This window comes from Fusarium verticillioides, chromosome 10 (genome assembly GCF_000149555.1).
Source record: "Fusarium verticillioides 7600 chromosome 10, whole genome shotgun sequence".
NCBI classification, from domain to species: domain Eukaryota; kingdom Fungi; phylum Ascomycota; class Sordariomycetes; order Hypocreales; family Nectriaceae; genus Fusarium; species Fusarium verticillioides.
The window spans coordinates 1,039,878-1,065,646 of record NC_031684.1 but is presented as its reverse complement, the minus strand read 5'-3'; the positions used below and the strand labels follow the sequence as shown (position 1 = coordinate 1,065,646).

General features: G+C 48.5%; 12 protein-coding genes across 12 annotated transcripts; 3 read left to right on the top strand and 9 right to left on the bottom strand.

The window, feature by feature from the left end:
* Nucleotides 1–19: 19 nt before the first annotated feature.
* FVEG_16412 (serine/threonine protein kinase) lies at nucleotides 20–3,946 on the bottom strand (the record flags this gene model as incomplete). Its single annotated transcript, XM_018905647.1, has 5 exons — nucleotides 3,365–3,946; nucleotides 2,255–3,313; nucleotides 1,603–1,942; nucleotides 786–1,554; nucleotides 20–725 (listed from the first exon to the last, which is right to left on the bottom strand). Exons 1-5 carry the CDS (start codon nucleotides 3,941–3,943, stop codon nucleotides 20–22), a joined length of 3,453 nt encoding a protein of 1,150 aa, XP_018755325.1. The 5' UTR covers nucleotides 3,944–3,946.
* Nucleotides 3,947–4,397: 451 nt separating this feature from the next.
* On the bottom strand, nucleotides 4,398–6,044 carry FVEG_08742 (oxidoreductase). The gene is made up of 3 exons (XM_018897627.1): nucleotides 5,329–6,044; nucleotides 4,709–5,278; nucleotides 4,398–4,652 (listed from the first exon to the last, which is right to left on the bottom strand). The coding sequence occupies exons 1-3, from the start codon at nucleotides 5,919–5,921 to the stop codon at nucleotides 4,463–4,465; spliced, it is 1,353 nt and encodes a 450-aa protein (XP_018755326.1). The 5' UTR covers nucleotides 5,922–6,044; the 3' UTR covers nucleotides 4,398–4,462.
* Nucleotides 6,045–6,464: 420 nt separating this feature from the next.
* FVEG_08743 (salicylate hydroxylase) lies at nucleotides 6,465–7,945 on the bottom strand (the record flags this gene model as incomplete). The annotated part of the gene is made up of 5 exons (XM_018897628.1): nucleotides 6,465–6,714; nucleotides 6,772–7,254; nucleotides 7,309–7,357; nucleotides 7,407–7,421; nucleotides 7,471–7,945. The coding sequence occupies 5 exons, from the start codon at nucleotides 7,943–7,945 to the stop codon at nucleotides 6,465–6,467; spliced, it is 1,272 nt and encodes a 423-aa protein (XP_018755327.1).
* Nucleotides 7,946–8,845: 900 nt separating this feature from the next.
* Nucleotides 8,846–11,581, top strand: FVEG_08744 (hypothetical protein). The gene is made up of 6 exons (XM_018897629.1): nucleotides 8,846–9,310; nucleotides 9,379–9,732; nucleotides 9,791–10,172; nucleotides 10,223–10,491; nucleotides 10,544–10,813; nucleotides 10,873–11,581. The coding sequence occupies exons 1-6, from the start codon at nucleotides 9,170–9,172 to the stop codon at nucleotides 10,990–10,992; spliced, it is 1,536 nt and encodes a 511-aa protein (XP_018755328.1). The 5' UTR covers nucleotides 8,846–9,169; the 3' UTR covers nucleotides 10,993–11,581.
* FVEG_16413 (hypothetical protein) lies at nucleotides 10,120–12,865 on the bottom strand. Its single transcript, XM_018905648.1, has 5 exons — nucleotides 12,601–12,865; nucleotides 10,861–12,544; nucleotides 10,532–10,791; nucleotides 10,213–10,472; nucleotides 10,120–10,151 (listed from the first exon to the last, which is right to left on the bottom strand). Exons 1-2 carry the CDS (start codon nucleotides 12,830–12,832, stop codon nucleotides 11,100–11,102), a joined length of 1,677 nt encoding a protein of 558 aa, XP_018755329.1. The 5' UTR covers nucleotides 12,833–12,865; the 3' UTR covers nucleotides 10,120–10,151; nucleotides 10,213–10,472; nucleotides 10,532–10,791; nucleotides 10,861–11,099.
* Nucleotides 12,866–13,206: 341 nt separating this feature from the next.
* Nucleotides 13,207–14,891, bottom strand: FVEG_16414 (hypothetical protein; the record flags this gene model as incomplete). Its single annotated transcript, XM_018905649.1, has 5 exons — nucleotides 13,207–13,369; nucleotides 13,419–14,055; nucleotides 14,109–14,238; nucleotides 14,286–14,454; nucleotides 14,563–14,891. The coding sequence occupies 5 exons, from the start codon at nucleotides 14,889–14,891 to the stop codon at nucleotides 13,207–13,209; spliced, it is 1,428 nt and encodes a 475-aa protein (XP_018755330.1).
* Nucleotides 14,892–16,406: 1,515 nt separating this feature from the next.
* FVEG_08746 (hypothetical protein) lies at nucleotides 16,407–16,793 on the top strand (the record flags this gene model as incomplete). The annotated part of the gene is made up of 1 exon (XM_018897630.1): nucleotides 16,407–16,793. The coding sequence occupies one exon, from the start codon at nucleotides 16,407–16,409 to the stop codon at nucleotides 16,791–16,793; it is 387 nt and encodes a 128-aa protein (XP_018755331.1).
* Nucleotides 16,794–17,021: 228 nt separating this feature from the next.
* On the bottom strand, nucleotides 17,022–17,693 carry FVEG_16415 (hypothetical protein; the record flags this gene model as incomplete). Its single annotated transcript, XM_018905650.1, has 1 exon — nucleotides 17,022–17,693. The coding sequence occupies one exon, from the start codon at nucleotides 17,691–17,693 to the stop codon at nucleotides 17,022–17,024; it is 672 nt and encodes a 223-aa protein (XP_018755332.1).
* Nucleotides 17,694–17,711: 18 nt separating this feature from the next.
* Nucleotides 17,712–19,147, bottom strand: FVEG_16416 (hypothetical protein; the record flags this gene model as incomplete). Its single annotated transcript, XM_018905651.1, has 2 exons — nucleotides 17,712–18,414; nucleotides 18,468–19,147. The coding sequence occupies 2 exons, from the start codon at nucleotides 19,145–19,147 to the stop codon at nucleotides 17,712–17,714; spliced, it is 1,383 nt and encodes a 460-aa protein (XP_018755333.1).
* A 1,364-nt stretch (nucleotides 19,148–20,511) lies between these two features.
* On the top strand, nucleotides 20,512–22,299 carry FVEG_08748 (hypothetical protein; the record flags this gene model as incomplete). The annotated part of the gene is made up of 4 exons (XM_018897631.1): nucleotides 20,512–20,966; nucleotides 21,020–21,121; nucleotides 21,177–21,513; nucleotides 21,563–22,299. Exons 1-4 carry the CDS (start codon nucleotides 20,574–20,576, stop codon nucleotides 22,297–22,299), a joined length of 1,569 nt encoding a protein of 522 aa, XP_018755334.1. The 5' UTR covers nucleotides 20,512–20,573.
* A 296-nt stretch (nucleotides 22,300–22,595) lies between these two features.
* Nucleotides 22,596–22,823, bottom strand: FVEG_16417 (hypothetical protein; the record flags this gene model as incomplete). Its single annotated transcript, XM_018905652.1, has 1 exon — nucleotides 22,596–22,823. The coding sequence occupies one exon, from the start codon at nucleotides 22,821–22,823 to the stop codon at nucleotides 22,596–22,598; it is 228 nt and encodes a 75-aa protein (XP_018755335.1).
* Nucleotides 22,824–23,338: 515 nt separating this feature from the next.
* On the bottom strand, nucleotides 23,339–25,009 carry FVEG_08749 (hypothetical protein; the record flags this gene model as incomplete). The annotated part of the gene is made up of 2 exons (XM_018897632.1): nucleotides 23,339–24,422; nucleotides 24,492–25,009. 2 exons carry the CDS (start codon nucleotides 25,007–25,009, stop codon nucleotides 23,339–23,341), a joined length of 1,602 nt encoding a protein of 533 aa, XP_018755336.1.
* Between the last annotated feature and the right edge of the window lie 760 nt (nucleotides 25,010–25,769).

Here is a 25,769-nt window from a genome sequence, read left to right as displayed (position 1 = left end):
AGATTTAGAGAAGCGACAGCTAGTAAATCACAACATCCTCTCCGACCCTTGCGATGTTATGTTCAAGAAGCCAGGCCACTCCGACTCGAACATAAACCTTTGCCTGCTCTGATCCGTCTTCGGATAAGGCAACGAGGAGAACGTAGTGTACCTGAGCTCGCGATTCTCGCTTCTTGTCTTTACCAAGGACAATCCCCCGCAAGCTGGATGGTTCGAGCCTAGATGCTCCTTCATCAAGTTTGACTCTATCTTGCATATCCAGCTTATCCAATTTGATATCTTTAGCAACTGCTTTCAACACTGCCCTGTTGCCGTCTGTACCGGTTTCCTCACAAGACTGAAGCAAGCAGTCTGTACTCCATTCAACCTTATCAAAAGGTATGTTCGCATATGTGATCGGGCCGTCGTACGCCATCCATGACCAAGAAGGAACCCGATGATCATCTTGGAACATGATACTTTTCAGAAAGATATCCTTAGGTCGGGACCAGAGAAGACTTCTCGCCAGGTACTGCTCAAAGACGCCAAACTCGCCGCGAGTCTGGAGGACACTTGAAAGGTGCTGCTGCAAACCCAGAATGGCCACTGGCCGGTCTGAGATGTAGCTAAAACTGAGCTTGGAATATCTCTCGTAAAGATTTTGAAACAGGGTGATTCGCCCACCTTTGTAGTACTTGAGTATGGCCTTGGGGAAATCCGAGTCTGCGAATAGAGCTGATTGAGGACTGGCAAAAAGTAATCGTTAGACCAGACAAAGAGCATGATTAGTAATAACGAATACTTACTTTGACAATTTGAAGAGCCTCTCACAATGAATTCCATTTCCGCATTCCCAGTAAACTTGCGTCTTGGTGAAGTGCAGTGTTCTCCTAGACAAAGCTCGCTCCTGCATCACCCAACCGCGAGTATTCAAGGGGGCTGACTCTAAATCTTCGTTACAATCTTCCATAAACTCCGAAATGTAGAGCTGACCACCACCAGGAGTTTCTATATTAGCAAAAAGCGCTGAGTTGAACTTTGGAGTAAGAAAGCCCTCGTTTGATGTCGCAGCTGATGTCGCCGCGATTGTGCAGTAGGCGTTGTTGAAAACCTGACCCATTCGGGCAGCTTCTCGTCGCCAGTCTTCCGGGTCATCCTGGATGATGCACAGTGAGTCTATCCACAGGTATGGTATCTTAAGTGCTCTCGTGACTTTGATGGCTTCCTGGAAATTAAGAGGCAGTTGCTCGTGCGGTATCTCATCGCGGAATTTGTCGATGTTGTCAGTCAAGGTAGACAGACTCGTGCTGCCCCCCCAGCAGTGGCTAAGAGCAAGATAACGTAGAAAGCCAGATTCTTTAATATCAATCAAGTGCTCACTCGACTCGCCCACGTGAATTAGCCTAGTGGGCATCTGGACAGCACAGCCGCCGGAGGATGCGTCCCGTGCATGGCCGTGATCATTATCACATATTTGGAGCCACTCTTGAAAGAGACGATACCGTTCACGGCTTTCTGAAGGGGACAAAGTTGGATATCCCACTTGGACTGATCCAAGATCATGAGAATTGAAGGCTGGTGAAACGGTCAGTACGACAGTCGCTAGCTACAGTGAATGCATACCAGGATCCGAGAACAGTGACAGGATTGGCAGACCGTCACGCCCATTTAAGTTGAGGGTAGGGCCGTTCCGAGCGCATTGTAATTTCTGATCCTCTTGAAGGCCAATCTTTTGCGAGACGGCGTAGAGAAGATTACACAAATTACATGCCGACGTACAAGTTCCGAAGTCCCTCACTCTACCAGATATCGTAGCATTGGGCTCCCAGATTTGAAGTTTCGAACATGATTCGCACAGTTGGCCCCTTTCTTCTGGGCTGGGCCTGGTAGTCTCAGAGAAGAATTTCTGTGCAAACTCATTGTCTGGGCTGACTGTCCATTGATTAAGGAGCTTGGCACTTTGCTGTTCCAGTTAGTATATACCGCATACTAAAGGATGACTACTGTAAAACATACCCGCTAATAGGGTCTTGTAAGCAGACTGAATCAAGATAGAATTTTCTTGATGCACTAACATGCTCGAGAGTAGTTAGTACGGGATATTAAACCTCCAGAGCACAGGATTGACTGATACATACATTCTGTATGTTACGATGTCGGTTCCTTCGTCAGCCTTTCCAATCTCCACCAACGGACGGACTCAACAGTCAACTCACATACTATCTAACCGTCAGCTATCGAGTTCAACACACTGAAGCTCACATGCTCCACATACAATCATAGCAGCGGTATTACCCGAAGGGACAGCTGTAGTATTTAAACCATTGGTTTGGGTACCAGATTGGTCAGGAGCGCTTCGACTCGTGGCGTTGCTTCCGTTTAACGGACCCTGACCGTTTTGACGATGATCGGACTCGGCGGCCTGCTCGGCAGTCAGGCCTAGCGGCAAATCAACCACGTTCCTCGGCTGGAGATACTCACCGTAACTATCCCTTATACTCTTTAGTTCCTTGTGAATTTTCGAAGCACTCCTACGATCATTGCTGTTGACAAGAAGCATTTGATCCAGAACCAAGGTCAGAATTCGCTGGACGGCCTTGTCACACGGTGTATCTTTTATAGAACCATTTAGGTTTTGTATTCGATCTTTGACCCTAGTATCAAGGTCTTCCTGTGCAGAGTTCCAGAAACGTCGGTGACTTTTCATAGACCGGTCGAATTCCTTATACTCTTGCCGTCCCAGTTTGGACCAGATGAGAAACTCGATGAAGACGCAGCCGAGAGACCAAACATCGAACTTGCGCGATAGCTTGATGTCATCAGAGTCTTCTACTGGCTCCCCGTCGTCATCAAACAGGAGGTCGAATTCAGGAGGGCTGTATCGCCTCGTGGTAGCCTTCGCAGTCGTCCCGTTTAGTCGCCTGCTTGTTGCCAGGATGTGAAGCTTTGAGAGTCCAACGTCTGTTATCTTTAGGCGGTAGCTACCAGACTTCTCCGGGAACAGGAGGATATTGGCAGGCTTGAGGTCACCATGTCGATATCCTTTATCAGCCAACAGACTCAGAGCGCTGCAGAGTCCAACCATTTGATCCAGCATCCATATGATAGAAGTCATGCCCTCGGTTGAATTGGTTTTCAAGAAGTTATACAGGTCTCCCCCCTTCGCCCATGGGAAAAAGAATAAGGCCTGCTTTCCTCTGTTGCAGGCAAGAATTGCTTTGACAAGGTGGTCATGATCCAGCAACCGAAGAGATGTTACGTTAGCCATCTCTTTTTTGACATATTTGATTTGATCTTGGCTCTCTAGCTCCATTTTCTTCATGGCCATCGAGTGCTATATCACGTTAAATCAAAGACGCTGAAGAGTCGGGCTTGGCGGACTCACTTCTACCTGCTCTGGAACATGCGCAGGGTGCATCTCAATCTCGGAAACGGAACTAAATCCTGAGAAAATAGGAATTCCTTGCTTGACCAACGGTAAAGGGACCCTTTGCTGCAGCACATATTCGAACTCTCCCTCGAAGATAGGGGCCAAGAATGGCCATTGCTTCTGAATGAAATAGTCGACATCATTATAGTCAATTCCAGCTCCAAATGGAGCAGTAGTCCAGTTTGAATCTTTCGCACTTTTGAATTTGTACCCTTCCCGCGTCCATAGAAGCTCTATAGGAAGATGATGATCAGAAAAGCCATTGGATAAGAACTGGCTAATACGATCTAGCTTGCCGGTTCGAGCTAAGATGAGAAATATGATCTTTGCAGGGCATTTTTCATCATAGATCCGTTTCTTCAAGGCATCCCGATTTGGGCATTTTTGTTCTCTTAGGATGTCGCTAACGCACTCTGCCGATGTCAACATTTCAACCGTAGTAGTGGAGATGAAGACTTCATCGCTGGAATTCTGCTTCTCCGCATTCTCGCACTCATCTATGAGACGAACTAGGGTCCAGGGTGTCGCAGCCATGGCTAATTCAGTTGATTTGACAAGGTATGTTGGGGCTGTAAATAAGGCGGCAATAAAATGTAGATGTCGAACATCATTGTGAAAATGGGGTTCAGCCAAATTATATCTTGGGTCTCTGCACGGTCAGCAGCATGCGTCAAGTAGACACTTTCAACCGCATAATGCCTAACCATGTAGCATTGCCGAACTGTGAAATAAGCCTATCATGAGGGCTTTTTCAAGCTCCCTTTGCATTTTCAACTGTAATGGTGCTGAACTCAACGTCATAATTTTGACGTTGTTTTAGCCAGTTTAGTCGCCCCTACGACTGTCATTGGGCTATGCTAACATCAGCTGATATGCATATTGGTCAAGGCATCTAGCCCCTCCTCTCGTTGCCTGGTCTGAGATTGTAGTTGAACATAATATTTGGAGTATTGTACAGTGATACAGTGGGAAATGGCGGCGACAATGATATTGAGTAAGTCTGTTGTGAATTCAACATTATGGTCTATACTAGATCTATTTATCTATTGTCAATTACGCTGCGGCATAAGCTTGGCCAAATGGCTCCAACTTGGCTCCGTCAATATCAACATATCCGTACTTAGACTGATCATCATTATGCGCCATTCCCTCACCCCACTTCTGCATAGATTCTTCAAAGATTCTCTTGTGATCCTCTCGGCTCAAGTCAAGAGGGTGCTTGTCCTTACCGACCAGTCGAATTCTAAACAGAAGTTAATCTTCCGGCGAACAATGATTATAGTGTTTATGTAGACTTACTGTGTGCCAGCAGCAACATTAGTGATACCAAAGTTCTGCTCGTCGAGCAAAGTGTCGATTGCGCTGGTAGCCTCGCCCTTGAGAATCTTGGCAGGCAAGTCAAACTCATTAGTAACGGGTCGTGCCAAACCAATACCATGAACCGTCTTGAGAGCCTCATTCATCGCCTTGACTGTTCTTAAGCCACCAGTGACGTAAGCCTTGGTCTTGGTAAGCTCAGGGATAATCTTCTCTGCAAATTCGAGGAAGAAAGCCTCTCGCTTCTTCGAACTCTCTCGTCGGTGGGAGAAGGCAAGGCTCTGGTAAGTTCCACCAGAAAGCTCGACGAAATCAAAGCCATGCTGTTCGAGTTGCTTGCAAAGGACCTTACAGTCATCGGTGGAGAAACCGCCTTCTTGGAACTCAACGCTGTTGACCTTGATGGACAGGCTAAATGACTTGTCGGGAACACGCGCACGGATGGCATCAGCGATCTCGAAGATGATGCGAGATCGGTTCTCGATTGAACCGCCGTACTTGTCTGTTCTCTTGTTTGTTGTGGGTGAAAGGAATTGGGCCAAAAGATAACCACTTCTCTCAGTTAGTGTGATATCCAGAGCACTGAGACTTGGCTTGCTTACTGTGCACCATGCAATTGAATACCGTCATAACCAGCCTTGTGAAGGAACTCGGCAGCATGAGCAAAACCCTCAATAACATTCTTGAAGTCTTGCTCATCCATGGGCTTTGGCTTGGCAAAGTGCATGCCCATCACCTCACCCTCAAGTTGCACATCACTAGGAGAAATAGGGTTCTTTTGAATGTTATCGGCGACCTGGCGTCCAGGATGGCTGACCTGCGCAATAATCAAGCTTCCATGCTTCTTGCTAACAGTTGCCAGTTCCTTAAATGCTTCAAACCGCTCACCAGACGCGAGTGCATCTCGTGGCACGATGGGGTTTCCAGCAGCCTCGAGCTGGTCATACTCAATCATGACATTCCCAGTCAGGATAACACCGAAATCTCCCTCGCCCCATCGTCGGTAGACGTTGATAAGTTCTGGTGTAGGAACGCCTCGCTTCTCAAGGGCTTTAGGATCCCATGTTGAGAGTCGTTCTGTCATTGCCGCCTTCATAAATCGGTTCTTGGCGGTTTTACCGCTGAACTCGAATTTCAGAGGCTGGCCCAAAGGGCTTGCGTCTGCAGGTTCAGTCGAGAATCGTCTTGGTGCCATTTTTGGAAATTATTAGTATTTTACAGCTTGCTGTTCTATTCACCAGAGAAAAAGCGCCGAGACATGTGCACGTTTATAAACGATTGCGAATATTAAAAATCGGATACTTCTGATGTCATGACTTGAATGGTAATTGTTCCATCATTGCCACGAGCTTCGCTCCAAAGACCCAGTCAATGCCGTCATGTTCCACTTTCAAACCACAATTTTGGTTTAGTCCACGGCGACAATGCTTGGATTAGAAACTCTTTACCGAGGTATGGCTTCGATATAACGTTAACACCATCTACTAGAAGGACGCTAGAAGGTTCTTGGATTTCTGCCGAAGACTCAAGACGGACGGGAACCTACGCTTATGTGCCGATCGTGCGATTCATGAGCAAAGCACGATTGTTTTTTGATTGGGACAGATTATTCAGCATGAGTAATTGACCAACTGCCGAAGTCTATGACGCGTAGTTGGCAATTCCATTGGGGCAGCCAACCTGAAGACAGCTGATACAAGGCTTCGCAATTGGGCAACGCCATAACGTACGTACGAGCCTAGCCTGCTACTTGGGCTGTTGCAGGGGCCTCATCGACCAGCGTGTTATCCTTGACCTCATGCCCTGGAGTTTTGAGAGCACTCTCAAAATTCTCCTCTGCGTACTGTTCGGCATCAAATTGGTGAATCCAATCCTCGCGTGGGAATCCGATACTGCTAGGATCTTTTTTGACTTTATCCCAATCCGTTTTGTGCCACAGATCTCTGGTTGACTCTCCCGTCTTCTGAACCGCCTTCACGCGCTCATATCTAGCATCGTGTTAGTGTTGCTAGAGAAACAGACAAGTAGCGCGTCATCATTCATACCTTAAATCTTGATGAGCCTTGAGCGCACCAGGAATGTTGTCTTTGCCCGCTCGCTTCAAGCAGACAGCAATGGTAACTCCATCTTCCATGGCCTGAGTTGCACCTTGGGCACTCGTCGGTAGGAAAGGATGAGCAGCATCGCCAAGAAGTGCGATTCGTCCTTTGTTACTGATCCAAGTCGGCAAAGGGTCGCGATAGACCAGCTTCCAATCAACCACTGCCGGTGTCTTCTCCACGATCGCTCGACATGTTGCATCCCAATCCTTCAGGAGCTCTAACACTTCTTCTATCTTACCAGGGAACGACCACGACTCATCGATATCATGGTCGTCTTTGTGAGTAAGTACCCAACAACAGTCCTTGCCGCCTTTCAGCGTTGAGAACAGGAAGTGCACATCTTGTCCGATCCAGCCGTTGAAGGTATCGCCATTCTCGCAGAACTCTTTTGTGCGAGGGTCTTGGATCATATCTTTGTTTGAGAACCTTGAATTTGTTAGGAAACTGATTTGGGGTCACTGTCAAAGACTTCAATCTTACCATGCCCTCCAAACAGCGTATCCGCTGCTCTTGGGCTTGTCAACATATCCTAGAACAAGCTCTCTTGCCTTTGACCTCACCCCATCAGCACCAATTACCACGTCGCCAGTGATCTGGAACAAGAGTTAGTAGAAGATCTGTATTCCGTGGAACATATGTAACCCGCCTTCTCTCCCGTCTTCAGAATAATGCCAGCCTGTGTAGCGTCCTCGAAATACTCAGATACTCGCTGGCCGAGATGAATCGGAATCCCCAGCTCATCGTGCGCATAATTGAAGATAATCTCATGCAACTCGCCTCTGTGGCCGTTCAACACTGGAGTTTCAGGGTTTGGAGGGGGACGCTTTTGATGGTACACAACCTCCCCTGTGTCCCATTTATGAATTCTGAAGCCGTAGTCTTGAATGTCAATGCACAAGGGGCGCAGACGAGCGACAATCTCCCCGTCAGACCAGCGATTAAAGATCCTGCCGGCATTGCCACCAAATGATATAATATCTCCGAGAACTTTGAGTTCAGGAAAGGACTCATAAATCTCAACGTCGTGCCCTTGCCGGTGGCATTCAATAGCGGCAGTTAAGCCGCCAAAGCCAGCTCCAACGATGATAACCTTGATGCCGGATTTGTGAGCCGCCATGATTTGATGAGAATGAACAGTTGGTAATGGCACTCTCAGGATGTTCCACTTGGGGCTTGATGCAATATGTCACTTATGTGATCATCGTAGGGAGCGGAAACCATCACCCTGGGATGCCGAGGTAGCTGTCCCGGTCTTGTCCCCCGCCTTGTTGATCTGCAACTAAGATCCTTCTGCAGCCAAGAGTTGGTAGGTCATGCTAGTGCAACTCAGTCGGGAACAAACACTACGGAACTGGTAATATTTCTAGCTGTGTCATCGGCTGGCTTCACTTGCTGCCGATCAAGCCCTGTCCCAAAGTAACCATGGTCTTTGGTGAGACATGCTCCATCCTCGATGCGGAACAGCCAACTCGGACACCCAAATCACAGAGTAGTATTCACCCAATAGCTGGAGCAGATTGTTATCGCCTCTTTATTCATATCATGCAACGTGCTTGGCCTCCGTCGGACATCTGTACGCTGGCAGCCAGGTTTGCGGCCCCATTGGCAGAGAAATCTGCAAAGCAACACAAGTCCTGCGGGCTGCGGACAGGTTTCACAACGTGACTGACATGTCATCGCTTTGTCAGGCAATGCTGTGGCAATCCATGCCAATCTGGATGATGAGGGGGGAAATGTTACCCTGGTCCCGGCATTTGCCTCGGGAATTAGCAGCACAGCCAGTTGCCGTGTTCAGAGGCTCTCAACTTGAGCTGGAAACTCATGCAAGACGAGACTAAAACTTCAGCATGACTCTCAGATTGCGGGGAAGTACTTGGCAATTCCAATAGGCTTCACATCTTGTTGGATAAAGTTGATGCAAGGGCAGTTCTAGTCCATAACTTTGTAGCTTTGGGTTTAGTATGTCAACTACTCCCATCGGATCCATACCGCCGAACCCAACACGAGACTGCGACTCTTCGGAAGAAACACCCCGATAACCCAAAGAGACAACACCCATTCCGCACTTTCAGGCTGACGACCGGGCGTAACTCTGACTTGATCTGCAACTCTAAGTGGAACCTATTATGCACCCCGCACTTCGGTTGAGCGCCAACCCTCATCGATATAGCTAGTGATAAGAGGTTTCAATGTTTTTGTGTCTGGAAGAGCGATTGTGAGGCGATTGGCCAAGTCTCTCCAGTCGAGCTCCAGTATGAAAGGAAACTGTAGCCGCAGAAACGTCCATCGCGGTTAACTGCTTGATTCATCTGATTATCTTCACTTCATCTGGCTCTTCATCATGGCAGACCAATCGCAGGATACCATCCGTGCCCATTGGCGATGTTTCGCAGCATGCGGAATCATTGTTCTCTCTCCTTTCCAATATGGTCTTGACTTCGGGTTAATCGGTGGATTACAAGCCATGCCTGGCTTTCTGAAGGTAGGCAACTGAATTGCATGCTGTTTGACAAGCATCCGAGCTTTGTACTGATCATCACTTTTGATCAGATCTATGGCTACCGAGACCCCGAAGTCGCAATCGGATGGAACATTGACACCACTCGACAACAGCTTATCTCGTCCCTGATGACGATGGGCGCCTTCATAAGCTCCAGTCTCGCGGGTTTCGTTGCCGCAAAGCTTGGAAGGAAGATGTGTCTTTGGATGGCTTGCATTCTTTGCGCAGTATCGAACATCATCATGATGACTACGACTCATATTGGGCCGCTGTACGTCGGTCGACTTCTTATCGGGTTGGCCAACGGCTACTTCATGACCTTCTCCCAACTGTACATCCAAGAAAGTAGTCCGGCAAAGTATCGTGGTTTGTTCTTGACCGTGTTTCATCTGTGCACGACCTTTGTCAGTACTCCTATCTGATAGTATAAAGAACACATCGATACTGACTCGTGGTTCATAGGGTACACTCATCGGTACCATAATCGACTGGGCCACAGCGAAACGCCCCGATCGCTCTGCATATCTCATCCCTCTCGGAATGATATATATAGTTCCAACTATCATATTCGTCGGTTTGCCGTTCATTCCAGAGTCACCAAGATGGCTTGTTCTTCAAGGACGCCATGAAGATGGCCTCAAGTCGCTCAAGTGGCTGAGGCCAGAGGGCGCAGACACCGAAGCGGAGCTTGCAGAAATTCGTCAAGCTATTGACAACGAGCGTGCATTGTCCAAGGGTGTCGGTATCCTCGATATGTTTAACAATCCGATCGATCGAAGGCGCACCATGATCTCCATATGTGCTGTTTGCCTTCAAGCTGCCACTGGATCAATGTTCATTATTGGTAACCATCCTTGTTGTCCCCCAAGGCATACGCAACTGACCTTTAAATAGCTTACAAGGCCTACTTCTTCGCCATGGCCAAGGTTCAAGACCCATTTGCAATGAGTAACGTTCTCAGCATGGCAGGTATGCTTGCTATCATCACCAATGTTTGCATCGTTGTGCGATATGGAAGACGACGAGTACTGCTCTTTTGTGGCCTCATAACTGCTGGAATCTTCCAATTGATCATCGCAGTTGTCTATGATCACAATCCAGGGGCGATCGTCACCGGCAAAGTACTGGTTGCGCTCTCATGCTTCTACATGATGGCTTTCAATGTGAGTACTCCAAGGTCTATTCCAACACGGCGTTGCTGACCTTCTCTTTCAGGGCATGATAGCTCCATATTCATGGATGGTTGCCGGCGAAATCCCATCACAACGCCTTCGAACCTACACCTTCGGCCTTGCTGCAGCAGCCGGGTTCCTTGGCGCTTGGCTGATCACATTCACTGCTCCGTACTTCATCAACCCCGTTGCGCTGAACTGGGGGCCACGATACGGCTACATCTGGTTCCCTTCTTGCATCATTAGTGCTGTTTGGGTGTACTTCTACCTGCCTGAGGTTAAAGGACGAACCTTGGAAGAGATCGACGCTATGGTAAGCAAACCCGAAGTCGAAGCAGAGACCGAGGCAAAGTTACTCACTATTCTGTACAGTTCAACGAGAAGCTGCCAGCCAGAAAGTTCAGAGGTTACAAAATGCAGGAACCTGGTGTCGGAGAGACTGTTGGAAAGTTAAGCGTCGAGCTCAACGTCGTTGAAACTGAGAGAGTCTAGTGCCAAACATGTGGTGGGCTATTATGTGCTCGCCATGGTGGCTGGTGTCTCTATATCACCTCTCTACCAGTTGGCATGGCCCGAAGCTTTACTCAAGTAGTTGCGAGTTAGTAAGGAAGAAAGTCAACGCTGATATCTTCAATCGTTTCCCAAGTGCGCGTGGAGTCATCAGGATGTTGAAGCCAAACTCTTTCCAATAGCTCCAGTGTCTTAAAAAGATGAGGAGTCTTCATCCATCTTCCGATGTCTGTCAGCTCATGCCTTATCTCATCTCGCGCAGACCCGATAGCATAAAGCCCAGCGGTGAACAAGGGTGAGACTAGCAGTACTCTAGGCGACAGTCCAGACTCACGAGACATTTTATGAGCGCAATTGATGATTTGAGCAACGCAAAAGCGGACTTCGGCAGCGAAAGGCGGCAGAGATCTCATACTACAGTACAGGTGCAAGAGTGCCATATAGAGAAACCCGGCGTTGCTGAAGGCATAGTTTTGGATATCTTTCGCTGAGAGGGACGAGAGCATATCTGATGCGATGATCATGTTCTCGGCTTTGTCACGGGAAAGCCTATCAAGGATCTGTTGGACGAGATTATCCGTTTCGAGTTCGAGTTCAGGTGTCCGTGTGTGCTTCTTTTCCAGGAGAGCTCCGACTTCTTTGAACAATGCTGGAAGATCAGACATGACGCCACCGTAAATGTCGAGAAATGCCCCAGAGTCAGACTGGCCGTGGAAAAGAAGCTGACCACCGAGCAGCCCGGCCGGGCTCAGGGAAGCTAGTGCTTCCGCATTATGGAACCAACTATCCAAAAACCCCGTGTTCACAGCAATGTTAGGCCGAGTCATCACTTGGCCTGTTTGAGAAGACTGGATGATAGCACGCGCACCATCGAGATGGATGCGCCATAATGATGTTCCACCATAGATCTGAGCCTGGCAGAGCGTTCTCGTTGTAGCCAATGCCACGGTTTGTGACGTGGTGTCAGCATGTTCCAACAATCTTCGGAGATGGTTGATGCTTGCCCAATGGAGACTGTCTATAAGTCGTTGCGAGTTTCTGGGCAGCATACTGATGGCATCAAGGTGAATAGCGGCGAAAGCCATTACGGCGTAGAGTAAGCTGGGCTCCTGGAGCGACATTGGGACGAGGAAGCGGCAAATCTCTGTTTTTGCATAGTTGCTGGGGACTGTAAGTCTCATCGTTTCAGAGAGGTAGAATTGGAAGAGGTATTGAGCCATGGGCGGGAGAAAGGATATCTGATGTTGCGGTCGCGGAACGGGTGCTTGTAACTCTTGCAGCGGGCTGCTTAGACTATCTAGTGATTGAACCCTGACTGAAGCCTCAGGAATGCAATCGCTTCTCAACATCAATAAGGCATTGGTAGTGGTGACATTCCCATCTTTTGTATACGGTGCGATTTCCGGCACATGGCTTTCTGTCGAGGGCTGAAGTGTTCGCAAATGGCTGGCATTTGACTGCGTCGCTGTGGTCCTCCCAGGCGACTGGGCAGGGGTCGTGCTGTAGACGAAGCCATTGCCTGTCGGGGTGTTATCTAATACAGCATAGGTCAGTGTTCACTCGAGTCTCTCGTCAATTGAGCGTATATACCCGTTCTTTCGATATCATGAAGGCACTTTCCGAAGGTGGACTTGGCGAATGATCTTCCGCCCCAACTCAGCGTGACTTCGTATTTGCAGATGCTCCCCGCCTCGACGCATCTATCGCAACAAGGCTTACCTTCGTCACACTTTTGCCGCCGGCGACGACATCGCACGCACCCTCCTCGAGACCTGGTTTTCCTTGTTGACGATTTCGGAGTTTCTGGAACCAGAGCGCTCATTGCTATGGTCGCGGTCGCGGACGCGGTCGATTGAGATGAGTTGGTAATGGTTTGGCGAGTGGCTCCAGCGAGCTGGGCTTTGTGGAAGTCCCCGCAGGGCTACGCGCGCTACACCACTAACGCCAGAACAAGATTAGTTCCCTCTGACTACGAACTACGAACTTCGTGTTGCTTTTCACTCACCAGTTCTAGAGTATTCTACTTCAACAAACTCTGTCAAAGCAACATCTACGAATGCATCATATCTCCAAGACTACGGTGAGGCCTTCGCATTCTTACTGATGAAAGAAAATCGGTATTCAATTGGGCCTGAGATGCCGTCTTTCTCCTTAGCCACTACGTCAAAGTTCGGCAGCAGTCTACACCCTGCAACCTCAATCCCATTCGATAAACTTCATAATGCACTTCTGGTCTTTCGGTCGAGATGTGAAGATCTGGTCATCCATACTCATATCACAAGTCATGCCATCCGCAGGGGCTGTTCTATATCGCGAATAGATGTCACGCAAAAGTGTCTTCATCTCAACTATAGCAAGACTGGACAACATGTTAGCTGGAATCATGATGTGCGAGCTCATATACTCACTGCCTTCCGATGCATGCACGGCCTCCATTAGAGAACGCAAAGAACAGTCGGTTTCGCTCAGCTGAGCCTTTCTCCTCTAGCCATCTCTGCGGTTCAAAGCTATCTGGGCGAGGGAACACCTCTTCGTCCATTCGATGCATTGAGTATGGTTGACAACTCACAATGGTACCTCCAGGTATCCAATGGCCATCTACAGTTGCGCCGCCTTCGGGCACGCACCTTGGTAAACTCATAGGGATCGAAGGGAAGACTCTGAGACCTTCTTTGACGACTGCTTCGAGGTACTCAAGTTGGTCGAAAGGAACATCAGGATTGGCTCTGAACTCATCGCGCAGGCGCTCCTGTATGAAGGTATAGCCTGGCTGGGAGATCTGCCACATCAGAAAGCACAGCGCATCACCAGTGGTTTCAATCCCAGCCAGCATGTGATCCATGCATTCAGATGCGATGTCAAAAATGCCCATGCCGAACTTCTCTTCCTGCATGCGACTCACCAGTGTAAAGTCAGCGACACCGCCCTTTTTCACACCATTGAGCACGAGTTCTGTAGCTCGAGGAATACCGCGCGACTTTCCGAACAAGCCCAGCTTGCCTGTAACGCTACCAAGAGTCGGGTGATAATAGTTCAAGAGTCTTCCTGTTGTCATTTGCGTCAGTGCTGTACCCTCCAAAGATCTCGGGGATACTTACGAACAAGGCTATTGTCAAATACCGCCTCATGGAGTGTTTCTTCGTCTGACGCCTGAAGAATCGAGTCACTACCATGGGGATGGAACAGATGATGCGTGACGCAGTCGAACGCGTAGCAGTGGAGGAACATCTACTTCGAGTTAGCCAGGAAGCACAGAACGGATCATATAGCCTTACGTAAACGTCAAGCTCCTGCTTTGGAGCATCTCGGCACCGAGTGATGAAGTTTCGTGATCTTTCTTGTATGCCGTGTAGAGAATCTTCACGGTTTACATTGGTGTTTGCGTAACGGTCAGCGATTACCCGTCGTCTCTGGCTATGCTGTAAAGGGCTGGTTAGTGTCTTGCTCGTTCCAAAGCGAGTTCGAGACTTACTGGGCCTTTTAGCAGCATTGAGAACATTGTCCTTTCCTCGGTTAGCTCTATATGTCACAGTGATACTGATTTCAACTTACCTGAGCCCGAACTGAGAGAAGAGGTTGTAGAAACTTGTCTTATCAAAGCCACTGCCCTTCGACAGATAGATCTCCTTCATAGCGTCAAGTGACGAGAAGACAACCTCGTTTGGGGCTACACGGACTGCGTTTCCGTACTTCTGGTGCATTTGATGGACATATTGTGTTCTTTTGCCGCGTAGCTCGTGGTATCTCAGTTGCCAGGGTGTAAGAAGACCTAGGCGAGGTCCTGGTAGGGAAGCCAAAGGTGAGCGCAGACGGACGATTAGAACACCGATAAAGATGAGCGCTGCTGCTCCAGCAAAAAGAGAAATAGAGAGTACCGCCATTTTGAGTTTTTATTGAGAATAAAAGAATAAAGACTCGAGAAGGGGAATGCCATGGCTATATATCCATCCATTCCTGGCATCCCATCGTGTCAAGCCCGATTTACGTGAAGTGGAGCATCTTGATGTGTGCTGCAGAAGACTGTCCAATGAAAGAGACCATCAGATTGCCCTCACGGCGCTTGGACCAAACAGGAATCTCTAAGAGATGGCCGATTGGCTCCCGCAGTTAATTCACTATCATCTCGATAACTTCATTTACCTCTTCCGATTCGAGTTTAGGGTTTCGTGTTGATAAACGTTTTTCTATCTTCTTTGGCTTCCTTTTGAATTCTTCACCGATAAGCAGAAGTGGAGTCACGTAGTGACCTTGCTTGCTCCGTCACTACGCTCGCTCAGTCCCTGCACAGATTTCCCCGTTTTGGAACGTCAAGGAACAAAGGAACATGTCAATATCTCGCAGTGAGTGTATTGGATACGATATGGCCTGTATAAACTGTTTTGAAAGTGGCTTTATCAAACAATAGTTTACTGGTCTCACTTCGTGACTACCATCTGGCATTTCTTCTTGAAATCCTCAGTTTCTCGCAGCCGTTTCTAAGTCTTCGACTTAATGCAGTTCCTCTGCCTCATGGCTCTCTATGACATTGAAGCGTAGAAACCCAGCAAATCTTGATAAAGCGGGTGGAAGGACAAAGCTTCAAGGTTGTGTCAACCCCTCACGGGCAGCGCAACAAAGGTCAGAGGAGTCCAGGATGGAAGCTGAAGGTCATTGACTCGTGCATTCTACTAAGGAAACATTACGGTATTTTAGAAAGTGATCTCCGAGATTTTCATTAAAACAGAAGATTTAATTACTAGTGGTCTCCAATGGGCAACGCCCAATGTTTTGTCTGACAATGCCTGTCAAGTTCGTATACAGAAAGCGCACCACCATCTCAGTGCTGCCAAGGGCTTTCGGCAATTTCTATAGTAAGCATGGAGCTGCATGGCTTGGATAATTTGGGCTGACGAGCGGCTCAAATCTGACATATGATCGACCGGGACACGAGGTACCGTTGCTGACTGCCTCACAGCCATTGGCGCAGAGACATTTTGATTATACCATTTGGGAAGAGGATCGACGTGCATGAAGTCACGCAGCCTCCAAAGTGTGGATTATGACCAGGAAGACACACCATTCAATACGGGAAAGTAATTCGAGGTACTGTGTTGGAAACAAGCGCTGACTATTCTTATTTGAGGCTTTGAATATTGAATGGTCCGCAGGATATACAGTCAGTCAACACGAGAAAATTGGTCCGCATTAAAGCCGTAGGAAGCTTACTTCCCTAAAAATAGTGAGGGAGGATACGGTAGCTGGCGACGCTTAAATATGACCAAGTGTATAAAGAGACTCGCCATGCTCGGTATTCGATCGCAACCCAATTCAACCAACAATCTCTCATACACTACTTCAATACAGATTCTCAGTCTTCTATCAATTCTCACTCTAAATCAACCAACCTCTTCACCACCATGCACTTCACCGCTATCCTCACCACTGCGATTGCAACCCTCGCCTCCACCGCAGCAGCTGCCCCCAAGACAGAAAACTTCGCAACAGCCAGCGTCTATGCCTTCAACCGAGACCAGAACACTCACAAGTTCGTCGACGCTCCCCTTGGGAAGCTTACGCACATCGACTATCAGATTACCGATCTTGAGCTCCGTGGCGTTCAGTTCCTTCTCCCCGACGGCGAGAAGATCGACCCTGAGAATGTGACCTGTCAGATGTACAAGGACAGCCTTGGTACCCAACCTGGGAGCGCTGCTTTCACGAAGAAGACTCCTGCTCATATCAGTCTCTTCAATCCTGTTCAGTTTGGATGGGTTTTGTGCTATGTCAACGTTAATAGCGCCTAAGAGCCTGGAAGCTGTTGAGACAGTAGTTAGGGGTTGATCGCTGGGAACATAAACGGTACTTTTTGGGGTTATAGTCAATATCTTGGGGAGGGATCTCAATCAGTAGCAACAACGGAGCTAATTTACATTCATTCCCTCTCTCCTGTCCATCTTTCCTGCTTCAAAGCCATAGCTGACTATTCCACTGCTTCGCCCAACCTAATTTATAGTCGCGCCTATAGGTTTTGCTCAACTCCGGATACTCATTGCAGTGTGAACAATAGAATTGAAGTGCTCAGCGGCGTCCGGGAGCAGCCGTGGCATCGAGACCACTTCGCCAACAAGCATTCTGTACGAGATTATGGCGTAGTTGAAAACCTTTATGGAGAGCTGTCGAGATACTATACCGTACATATGTGCCAGATTAAGGAACAAGTGAACGACATAGTTGGTCGATATGCCCCATTTCTTCACTTCGAATCGATAGTCGTCAGGCTTTTGGCCAGGAATATACGCGACAATGATGAAGCCAAGTGACTCGAGCGACTTCACGCTCATCTTGACAAAATCAGCGGGCATTACCGACTTCGTGTAGTGATCGCCCATCGCAAAGCAAATTTCTGCAAGCTCTAGTCGAACTTTGTTGGCAGACTTTCCCTTGTAGGTATTCTCCAGTTGTTTCAGGAGTGTTCTGGCTTTGGCAAAGTTGAATTGAAGCACTTGAGTCTTCAGAAGCTCTAAAGCCTCATTATAGATCTTGCGTCGCTTTTCCAGGGTAGCTTTGTTCTCCTTGCTTCTGGTCTTGCAAATATCGCACGCACACTTGAAACCCCAAGTTGACAGGCGCTTCTGTACTTCCTCGTAGAACTCAAAGGTAATGGGAGTACGATAGGAGAGAAGCAGCTCCGTCTCGGCGGACATGTCACGGTGGAGATAATTTTACCCGTCAACAACAGGACATTCGTCACATTCAGTGATCTGGAGCTTCTTGTGGTCGCCGTGGAAGAGTTCTTGGATGGTATAAATGTGTTCTGGGTTGTGATACAACTTCTCGGTAACTTGTGCCCACAAGAGAACAACGCCACCACCTTTCGCTTCTTCACAGGGCACGTTCGCTAAGACGGGATATGTCTTATGACTCTTTTTATCCATGAAACAGTATGAGAACGCCTTTTCGCAGAGTATCAAGTCCCCAGCAGATACGTCTTTGGTAAGGAAGAGCCCCTTGCCTCGGCCAGGGGCGTCGCGGATCTCGACAAGAGAGGAGAAGGTGGCGCATTCAATCAGTGGAGGTCTCTCTTGAGCTTCAACAACCATGTCTTCAAATGCGTACTCGCCATCATCCTGCTCCTTGAGTCTTTTAGAGACGGTTGACTTCAGGCTCAAACCAAGCACGCTCTTGGGAAACAACACTGTGAGAACCCGAAGCTTCTGTAGGCACTCCTCGAAATCTCCAAGGGTGTAGAATGCGCGAGCTTGAAGAATTAAGGACTCCTCGGTACAATCTGTAGGGTGATCTCCTTCGATAGCGTCTCGCATCGCCTGATAAGGGCGATCCAGTCGGAGATTGACTTCGGAACGGCCGAGATGTGCTTGCCGCTTCTCATCTGGTGACACTGCTGTATCAATAGCCAAGGTGTAACTTGATAGTGTTAGAAACAAGGTCATAGATCTAAAGGTCATGGAGATACTGACGAGTGTAGTGCGGGCAGCCAGTGCTCCTTGTTCGCGAGCTCTTCTCCCTCGGCGCGATACTCTGCGCTGTTCGTGATCTCTCTGTTGACTCTCCACTGCTCGGGGATTCTCTCGTCGTGGTCTTCCAGCCAGATGATGTCGCTTGGGTGGTAGACTTGCAGGGCGTAAGCCTCTTCGGCTATTGTCTCGAAGAAGGGATCTTTAAGGATGGCTATGGAACCTTGAGCAGGATGTCTGATGGTCAACAAGTCAACATGGAGCTGATGGTAAAGCGATAGAAGGACTGCCGTTCCTTCTTGATCTTCCACGACGGTCATGATAGCGGCAGCCCGAGCGGGTGCGGTCTTCACCCGAAACAAGACCTTCTTACCGCAGTGATGAGTCTGGAGTCTCAGGTCAGAGATGGGGATCAGTACAAGGTCCTTCTCGGGGATTAGGCATGGCTCGTAGAGATCTGGGATCGGAGTGACGTAGGCGGGTTTCTCCTCTTGCGTGCCTTTGTTTTTCGTAGCTTCCTGTCGGAATGCCTCGGCAAGAGCTTCAGGATCTGGGTAGTCAGTTACAAGTTGACCTTTGCTTGGTTCTGCTTTGATCAAGTCAGCTTTCAACCGTTCCAGGAGAGCGGCATAGCCGTCTTCCGTCTCCAAATCCATGTCTGTCTTGTTGGTGGTGTTGGCCATGGTGATGGCGGCAGATTAGGGTGATTTTGTTGAGTTTTGGGCTCAGGTGATGCAAATTTTAGGTTACCAAGATGTCAGTTAAAGGGGGACGTAGGACTGGCTGGCAAGTGGGTCAAAGTCGAGTTTGTTTGTGAGCTTTTTTCTTAGAATTTTCAGGTTTGCCGTGAGGCTACAGTCAAGCTCTAGTTTGCTTGCCCTTTGCAGCTGTTTGCCGCTGCCTGCCCATTGAGTGACCCTAACAGCTGGGTTATAAGGACACATTACGTTAACAACAACTTCAGCCAGGCACCCAAAAGCACAAGGGCCATAGTTTTTAACTATAAATCAAACAGTGACTAAAACATAGATATAATGCTACAAGAATGAGCAACACAAATATAGATTTTCTCATCATTGAAGACAGATGACGCTAGATTTTAGTAAATTACCGGATGATGGATGATGCTAGATTGCCCCTACGTTTCCATAAAAGTAGCACTAATATCACAAGTCCCTCTCTTTACTACCTCAGGGAAAGATTTTCGATCAAAGCCCAGCTATTCGATGTGCAGGGCAGTAGCAGACTCTGGTAAAAAGTCCTTAAATCAAGTCAAGGCCCGTCGATACTACCCACGGAAGGATCTTCTGCCAGATTGCAATGCCTACCTCTCAAGACACAAGCGATCTCAAGCCACATCAAACGGAAGTTGGAATTGCCGAGAGTCTGCGCCTTGGCCGGGGGGTCATGCTCCTGGGCAAAGGCAGTGCGTCAATTTAGTCCATAGGGCTGAGGATCAAGTCGTCACTCTTGAAATACTCTCCCTAGGCTCTCTATATCCACACCTCAGCCATGAGTCTTTTTTTTTTTATCATTTTCCAATCCTGGCAGATAGCTCTTTCTGTGCCAAAGAGCCAACCATTCTCGCACCCAAGCATGGGTTCAGCTGGTCTGGATGGTCTCCTTTGCAGCGAGTGGACACCATCCCGACTCAAAAACAGGAATATCCTTGATCTGGCAAGGCAGAATCCCTCAACCAAAGACCCTTTATGTCTGTGTTGGGCTAGCCTTTCACGTAAGGGATACTGAACAACCGAGACACCAGAGAAATAGCGTTAAAACTGACAGTCTGGACCGGTCTTGTGGCTTGGATATATAAGGTTAAAAAATAGCTTCGCTTAAACCAGAAACTGGCGACAAATCAACAACCCTGTCATCGTGGTCATAAGTGTCTAATTCCGGCATGTGGAATGAATTAGTAGTTGTGGCGGCGCGTTAGACTGCCAGGGCTGAATGTCACTAATCAAAGTTGGTGTTTGGAGCTGAAAATGCCACATGCGCTACTGGGCCAGGGGCCGTCATTCTTAACTGTTTATTTCCCACCAAAATTCCGATCATGGCTCGCCTGGGTTTCTGAGATCAAAACGACTTTCTTAATTCCAGTCAATCATGCGTGGCTATCAATCCTTCCCATTCCTTGCCTCGACACTTTTGCCCAGGGTCCTTGCTGGACCTGGTCAAAGTCTCGACGCCATCTGCAAATCCACTGAAGGAACCTACGGTTGTGACAAGTACTTCCAGATCCCATACGGCTCAGAGCCTATCACAACATGCTTCAACACTAGCCCCTGTGGCGTTCAAATATTGACCAACAACCGGAACATCTGCGACCTTATCGACGATGCCATGGGCAATGATGGCTTCGTCGGCGGCTACACAGCATACTGTAGAGAGGCACCCCGAGCTATCAAAGAAGTCAAGACAGAACGCGCTGTGTGGGTGGACGGTAAACTCAAGGGCGCTAAATGGATTGCTTTGGCAACTGCCAACAGCGCTGAAGAGGTTGGTCTTCCTCCACCGTCATCTCATCTGATGCATGCTAAAGCCACAAACAGGAATTTGCCAATCGCGGCTTCAAGTACGGGAGCACCAGGAGCACTGTTCTTTCCAACCAACTTGCCAACAAGGATGGGTGGGTAGTACAGAAGGCAGCAGAGGTACGTCGTCGTTTATGCTCACCTAAGCTTGAGCGAGTAACTGACGAGGCTATAGATCAACACGAAGAGTTACTTAGACCTTGTCGAGCGCCTTAGTAAATGCGATGCTGGTGGGTGCTCCGGAGACAAACTCGATTCCGTCTTGGAATGGTTTCTTGAGTGGATTCCAAGGGGCACTGAGATCAAGAACGGTCAGATGTCAAAGATGCTCGCCGACTGGGAAAAGACCTTTGCTACACCCTACAAGAACCGAATCATGGCCATCAAGAATGCTGCAACCACCGTTCAAACGCGTGTCAAGACTGTTCAAACCAAGGTCGACTCGATCAAGAAGAGTATCTGTCAGAAGAACGCCTGCTCCGGCAAGACCGCTTCTACATACCTCAATAATGGTCAGTGACTATTCCGCTCTGCGTGACTTTTCATTGCTAACTTCCACAGTGTCTGCCGCTCTTAAAGCAGTCAAGGACCTCAACAACATCATCGCCGCCGCTAACTCTGCCGACGAGAAGCGCAAGTTCATCTATTATAACTTCTTGGGCAACATCCAGGCTGCCTACAACCTTGATACGCAGTATCTTATCCCTAATAACCTTGTTGATATTATGGATGATGGGAGATTCGACACGCTTCGCGGCATCATGCATGGCTACGGTACTGTCACTTCTGAAATTAGCATGTATGCCAATGACATCAAGAGAAACCTTACTCCTCTCATTCTCCTGACCAAGCACGAGTCGAGATCTCGTGATGCTTTGAAGAAGATCAACGCTCAGCTGACTCAGAACTGGAAGAATAACGCGGAGCTCTCTAAGACTGCGGCTTCACGCAAGGTTCGTGATGGCTTCATTCAGATTCAGGGTAACCTGAAGAAAGAGCTTCAAGGTTCTCTCACTACCCTCATCAATGCGATCGACGCTTTCGATAATGACTTCCTCAAGTTTCCTCTCAGAGGTAACAAGATGGTGGTCGAGTGGGGAACTGCGTCGTATGATCGCTGGTACAATCTTGAGTTCAAATATCCTTGCAGGAAGGAAGTCACAAAGACATTCACCGAGGCCGGATTCTCAAAAGATCATACTTGGCCTGTCTTCAGCCCCTGCACATTCACTGCTCAGAAAATTGATATGCCCAAGGGCTGGATTCCATACATCAAGTATCGCTTCATCAAGCCATGATTGCCAGCAAACAAGACTTCTTGGTTACAGTGTTATCATGAAATTTACTTAGACATCTACTAGTTAATGGTTGTTTTAATTTACAAGCCGAATTCTGGAATAAATCACAGTCATACGACAGTCAAGCCCATATTGACATAATTGTGCACAGCAGCATGGTTTCACTTGTTGGCTCAAGCAGTGCGGACTTAAAAAGGTGAATTACAGAAGGTTCCAAATAACTGTCTCGCTCGGGCAAACCTAGCTCTAGCAGCTCCCTCCACCGAAGAACGCCTTCTCCTAACCAAGATAGGCCATCACTGGGAAGGGTTGGGGAGAGGCGTTGATCCATATTCATATGCTCCGTCTGTTTTCTTGTCTTGGCATTCGTCGCAAGTAACAGGGTTGTCTCGAGGTTGCTCGATTGTCTGGCACGGCTTTCTGTCCTTGCTCAACTGGCACTGAGTGAGCTTTGCCGGAGTTTTCCACTTAACTCGGTCGGGGCATTCGGTGCATTTTCCATAGTCGACGACTTTGATACACATGGTGAATGATTGAATGATTGAATTATTGAATGGTCAAATTGTTTAGTGGGCAGTTGAAATGTTTGCCGGTTTTCAAGTGATATGATGCGTGATTGTGTTGTTCTTGTAGTGTGCAGTTTGTCTTGTTGGTCTGAAGATTGGGCGGGTGCTGACCTGCAATTATAGCAATCTTTCGCGGCTTTCCCTTCAGCATTCACGCCGCATATCAGCACTGATGCTAATTACCAGGTCTTTCTGCTCACGGCATCATGTACAGTAATGTGGCTGATTCAAGATCGAGCGGAATATCTCGTCAGCTATGCCCGCTCTCATCAATCCTTCTTCACTGTGACTTCTTGCAAGGGCCACTGGGTCATGGTATCTCGATTAATGTTGCTGAATAACAGTATTGGAGCTTTCAGTAAAGTCTGGCACATCATTGACGACTGTGAACATCACGTCACGTCGACACATTACACTGATTGCTGAATCTTCTTGGTTGAGTTCAAAGGTATCTTATACTTAGCTACATGAACTCATACAGGAGAGTCCTTCTTCAATAGACTAGAGTCACTCTCCTCCCAAGGATGTACCCTCTCCGCAGCCCGAACCATCTCAACATGCTTGGCGCTTCTTGGTGTAATGCTGTAAGCATACTCGACGGGATGGCTAATCAAACCTGGTGTGCCATCAATCACGACATCAATGTCCTTTCCGTTCTCGTCAACAGCCTTGCGCATATCAAACACTGCCAACAATCGAGCGACTGTCATGAAGATACTGTCCTCAGCCAGGTATCGACCAGGGCAGATTCTGCGGCCATATCCGAAAGCGAAATCACTGGGGTCAGGCTCATCTCGGGGCGAGATGAAGCGCTCAGGGTCGAAGGCATCAGGGTTGGCGTAGATTTTGGGGTCATGGAGAATCCACCACGTTGAGGGGATGAGGTATGTACCCTTGGGAATGCGGTATCCACGATACTCAATCTCTTCCTCAGTAACGTGGGTCGTAGTGGTAGGAACGACAGGCATCCATCGAAGAGCCTCCTTGCAGAGGGCGTTGATGAAAGGCATGCGGTCCTGATCCTCGAATGTCGGCAGTCTCTCGCCTCCAGTGACGCTATCGATCTCAGCTTGAGCCTTCTTCTGAACCTCGGGGAAAGCAATCATGGCAAGGACGAAGCTGCTGATAGTCGAGACGGTAGTATCAGCACCACCGCCGTACATGATAGTCGCAGTAGCCTTGACAGCTTCGATATCCTCCTTGGTAGGCTCTCCAGTACCATTGTCGTTCTTAAATGACTTACTGCTCATGAGCTGAGAGACATATGACGGTCGGTTTGTTCCACTACCCATCTGATCCATGACAAAGTTGTAAGGGGTGTTCAATGCTTGATCGGTAGTGTTACGCCATTCTCTTGCAGTCTTCTTGAAAGAAGTTCCGGGGAACCAATCTGGGAGGCGGGCGAGGCTGGGTACGATGTCGACGGCCCAGGACAGGGGAACAAAGGCGTCGGAGAAGTTGATCATCATCTTCTCGATCAGGCTGACGAGAGGGTCGACTTTCTTGGGCTCAATGTTGTATCCGTAGATGATTCGCAAGATGATAGCGCTTGCTTCACTGTGGTGAAAGTGGTTAGCCAATACTTCGCTGGGGCAGGCTTACTATACTGCCAATGGCTGAACTTACGTCTTGATATGCTTCTGGAACTCCTCGGGTCTCTCAATCGTCCTTACAAGGAACCGAAGTGACTCCAGATCCTGAGTGTCGCGGAATTCGGAGCAGATCAGCTTGGTGCCCATCTGCTGGTGCACCAGTTTACGGAAATATCGAAACTTTTTTCCATAGGGAATGACAGGAAGGAATACGCTGTATCCGCATAGCTCACTTGCGAAAGGTGACCAAGGTCGGGACGAGGTCTTGGTCGACCGCTTCTCCAGTAAGTCATGAAGAGCCTCTCGGTCACTCAGGACAACGAGGGGCGTTCCAAGGACATTGATAGAGCTGATGGGTCCATACAGATCCTTGAACTTGGCCCAGTGCTTATACTCAGCCGTTCCAGCCGGCGGAAGGTCAAAGACATTACCAACAATGGGGAGAGGCTTGGGACCAGGAGGGAGGTCAAGGCCAGTCTTTTTCTTGGGGTAGAGCACGTAATACACGACAATTGCGGCTAGAACCACAGCTGGAAGCAAGAGGAGGCCCATGATGGCAGATACAGTGGCTAGAAACAGTACGATCCAGCGAGAAGAGAGCAGAAGAGGGGAAGATCTATATATGAAAGATCTGCACAGCAAAACACCAAGTCCCAAAGAGCATCCTCACATGCTGCGCAAGCTTCTGCAATGAACCATTTGTTGGCTATCTTCAATACAAGGCGGCACAAGCGTGGGTCAGACAGAGAGACCTTTGACCATCGCATCGCTGCGAGTCAGTCAAGGGTTGCAACGTCGACGGTGCATTCCAACGGGGTAGAATGCTCCATTTGGACTGTGAAGGATGGTCCAATGCTTCAACCTTGTTTGCTCAAGCCTATAAGACGAAGTACGAGCGCGGTAAAACTCTGGTCTGCATCACAAGAGCCGAAGTAAGCGGGGATCAAGGGTTACAGTACAGTACAGTACAGTACATTACGTTTCTGCAGGCAGTGATACCATTTCTGCGGTAATTTTTTTCACAAATCGTCCATGATCTCCGCAGAAAAAGTGCGACGCAAATGCCGAGGGCTCGCGAATGAGGAGAGAGGCTTTTCTAAAAGGGACCGTTGATAGCGAAACGGCTTCGAAGCCTTTCAACGGCTCGTGCTAACGTTAGGTTTCACGCCGGTGAGAATTGACAAGGAACGGCCCGGGCTTCCTGCTTCCTAGACTTGGTCCATGGTGATCATCTTGCTTATTGCCGTAACGGTTGCGTCTGCAGGTCGGTGAGGCGAGCAAGAAATGCAGAGACATCTCAGTTGGGAAGATG

What these genes read in the sequence shown, in the direction of transcription:
- FVEG_08744 (XM_018897629.1), top strand. Translation starts at nt 9,170, where the DNA reads ATGGCAGACCAATCGCAGGATACCATCCGTGCCCATTGGCGATGTTTC. An exon ending in CCATGCCTGGCTTTCTGAAG is followed by an intron (nt 9,311 to 9,378) that starts GTAGGCAACTGA and finishes ACTTTTGATCAG; the next exon opens with ATCTATGGCTACCGAGACCC. An exon ending in TGGAAGAGATCGACGCTATG is followed by an intron (nt 10,814 to 10,872) that starts GTAAGCAAACCC and finishes TATTCTGTACAG; the next exon opens with TTCAACGAGAAGCTGCCAGC.
- FVEG_08742 (XM_018897627.1), bottom strand. Translation starts at nt 5,921, where the DNA reads ATGGCACCAAGACGATTCTCGACTGAACCTGCAGACGCAAGCCCTTTG. An exon ending in ATTCAATTGCATGGTGCACA is followed by an intron (nt 5,279 to 5,328) that starts GTAAGCAAGCCA and finishes AACTGAGAGAAG; the next exon opens with TGGTTATCTTTTGGCCCAAT. An exon ending in AATGTTGCTGCTGGCACACA is followed by an intron (nt 4,653 to 4,708) that starts GTAAGTCTACAT and finishes ACTTCTGTTTAG; the next exon opens with AATTCGACTGGTCGGTAAGG.
- FVEG_16413 (XM_018905648.1), bottom strand. Translation starts at nt 12,832, where the DNA reads ATGAGCGCTCTGGTTCCAGAAACTCCGAAATCGTCAACAAGGAAAACC. An exon ending in TCATGATATCGAAAGAACGG is followed by an intron (nt 12,545 to 12,600) that starts GTATATACGCTC and finishes ATGCTGTATTAG; the next exon opens with ATAACACCCCGACAGGCAAT.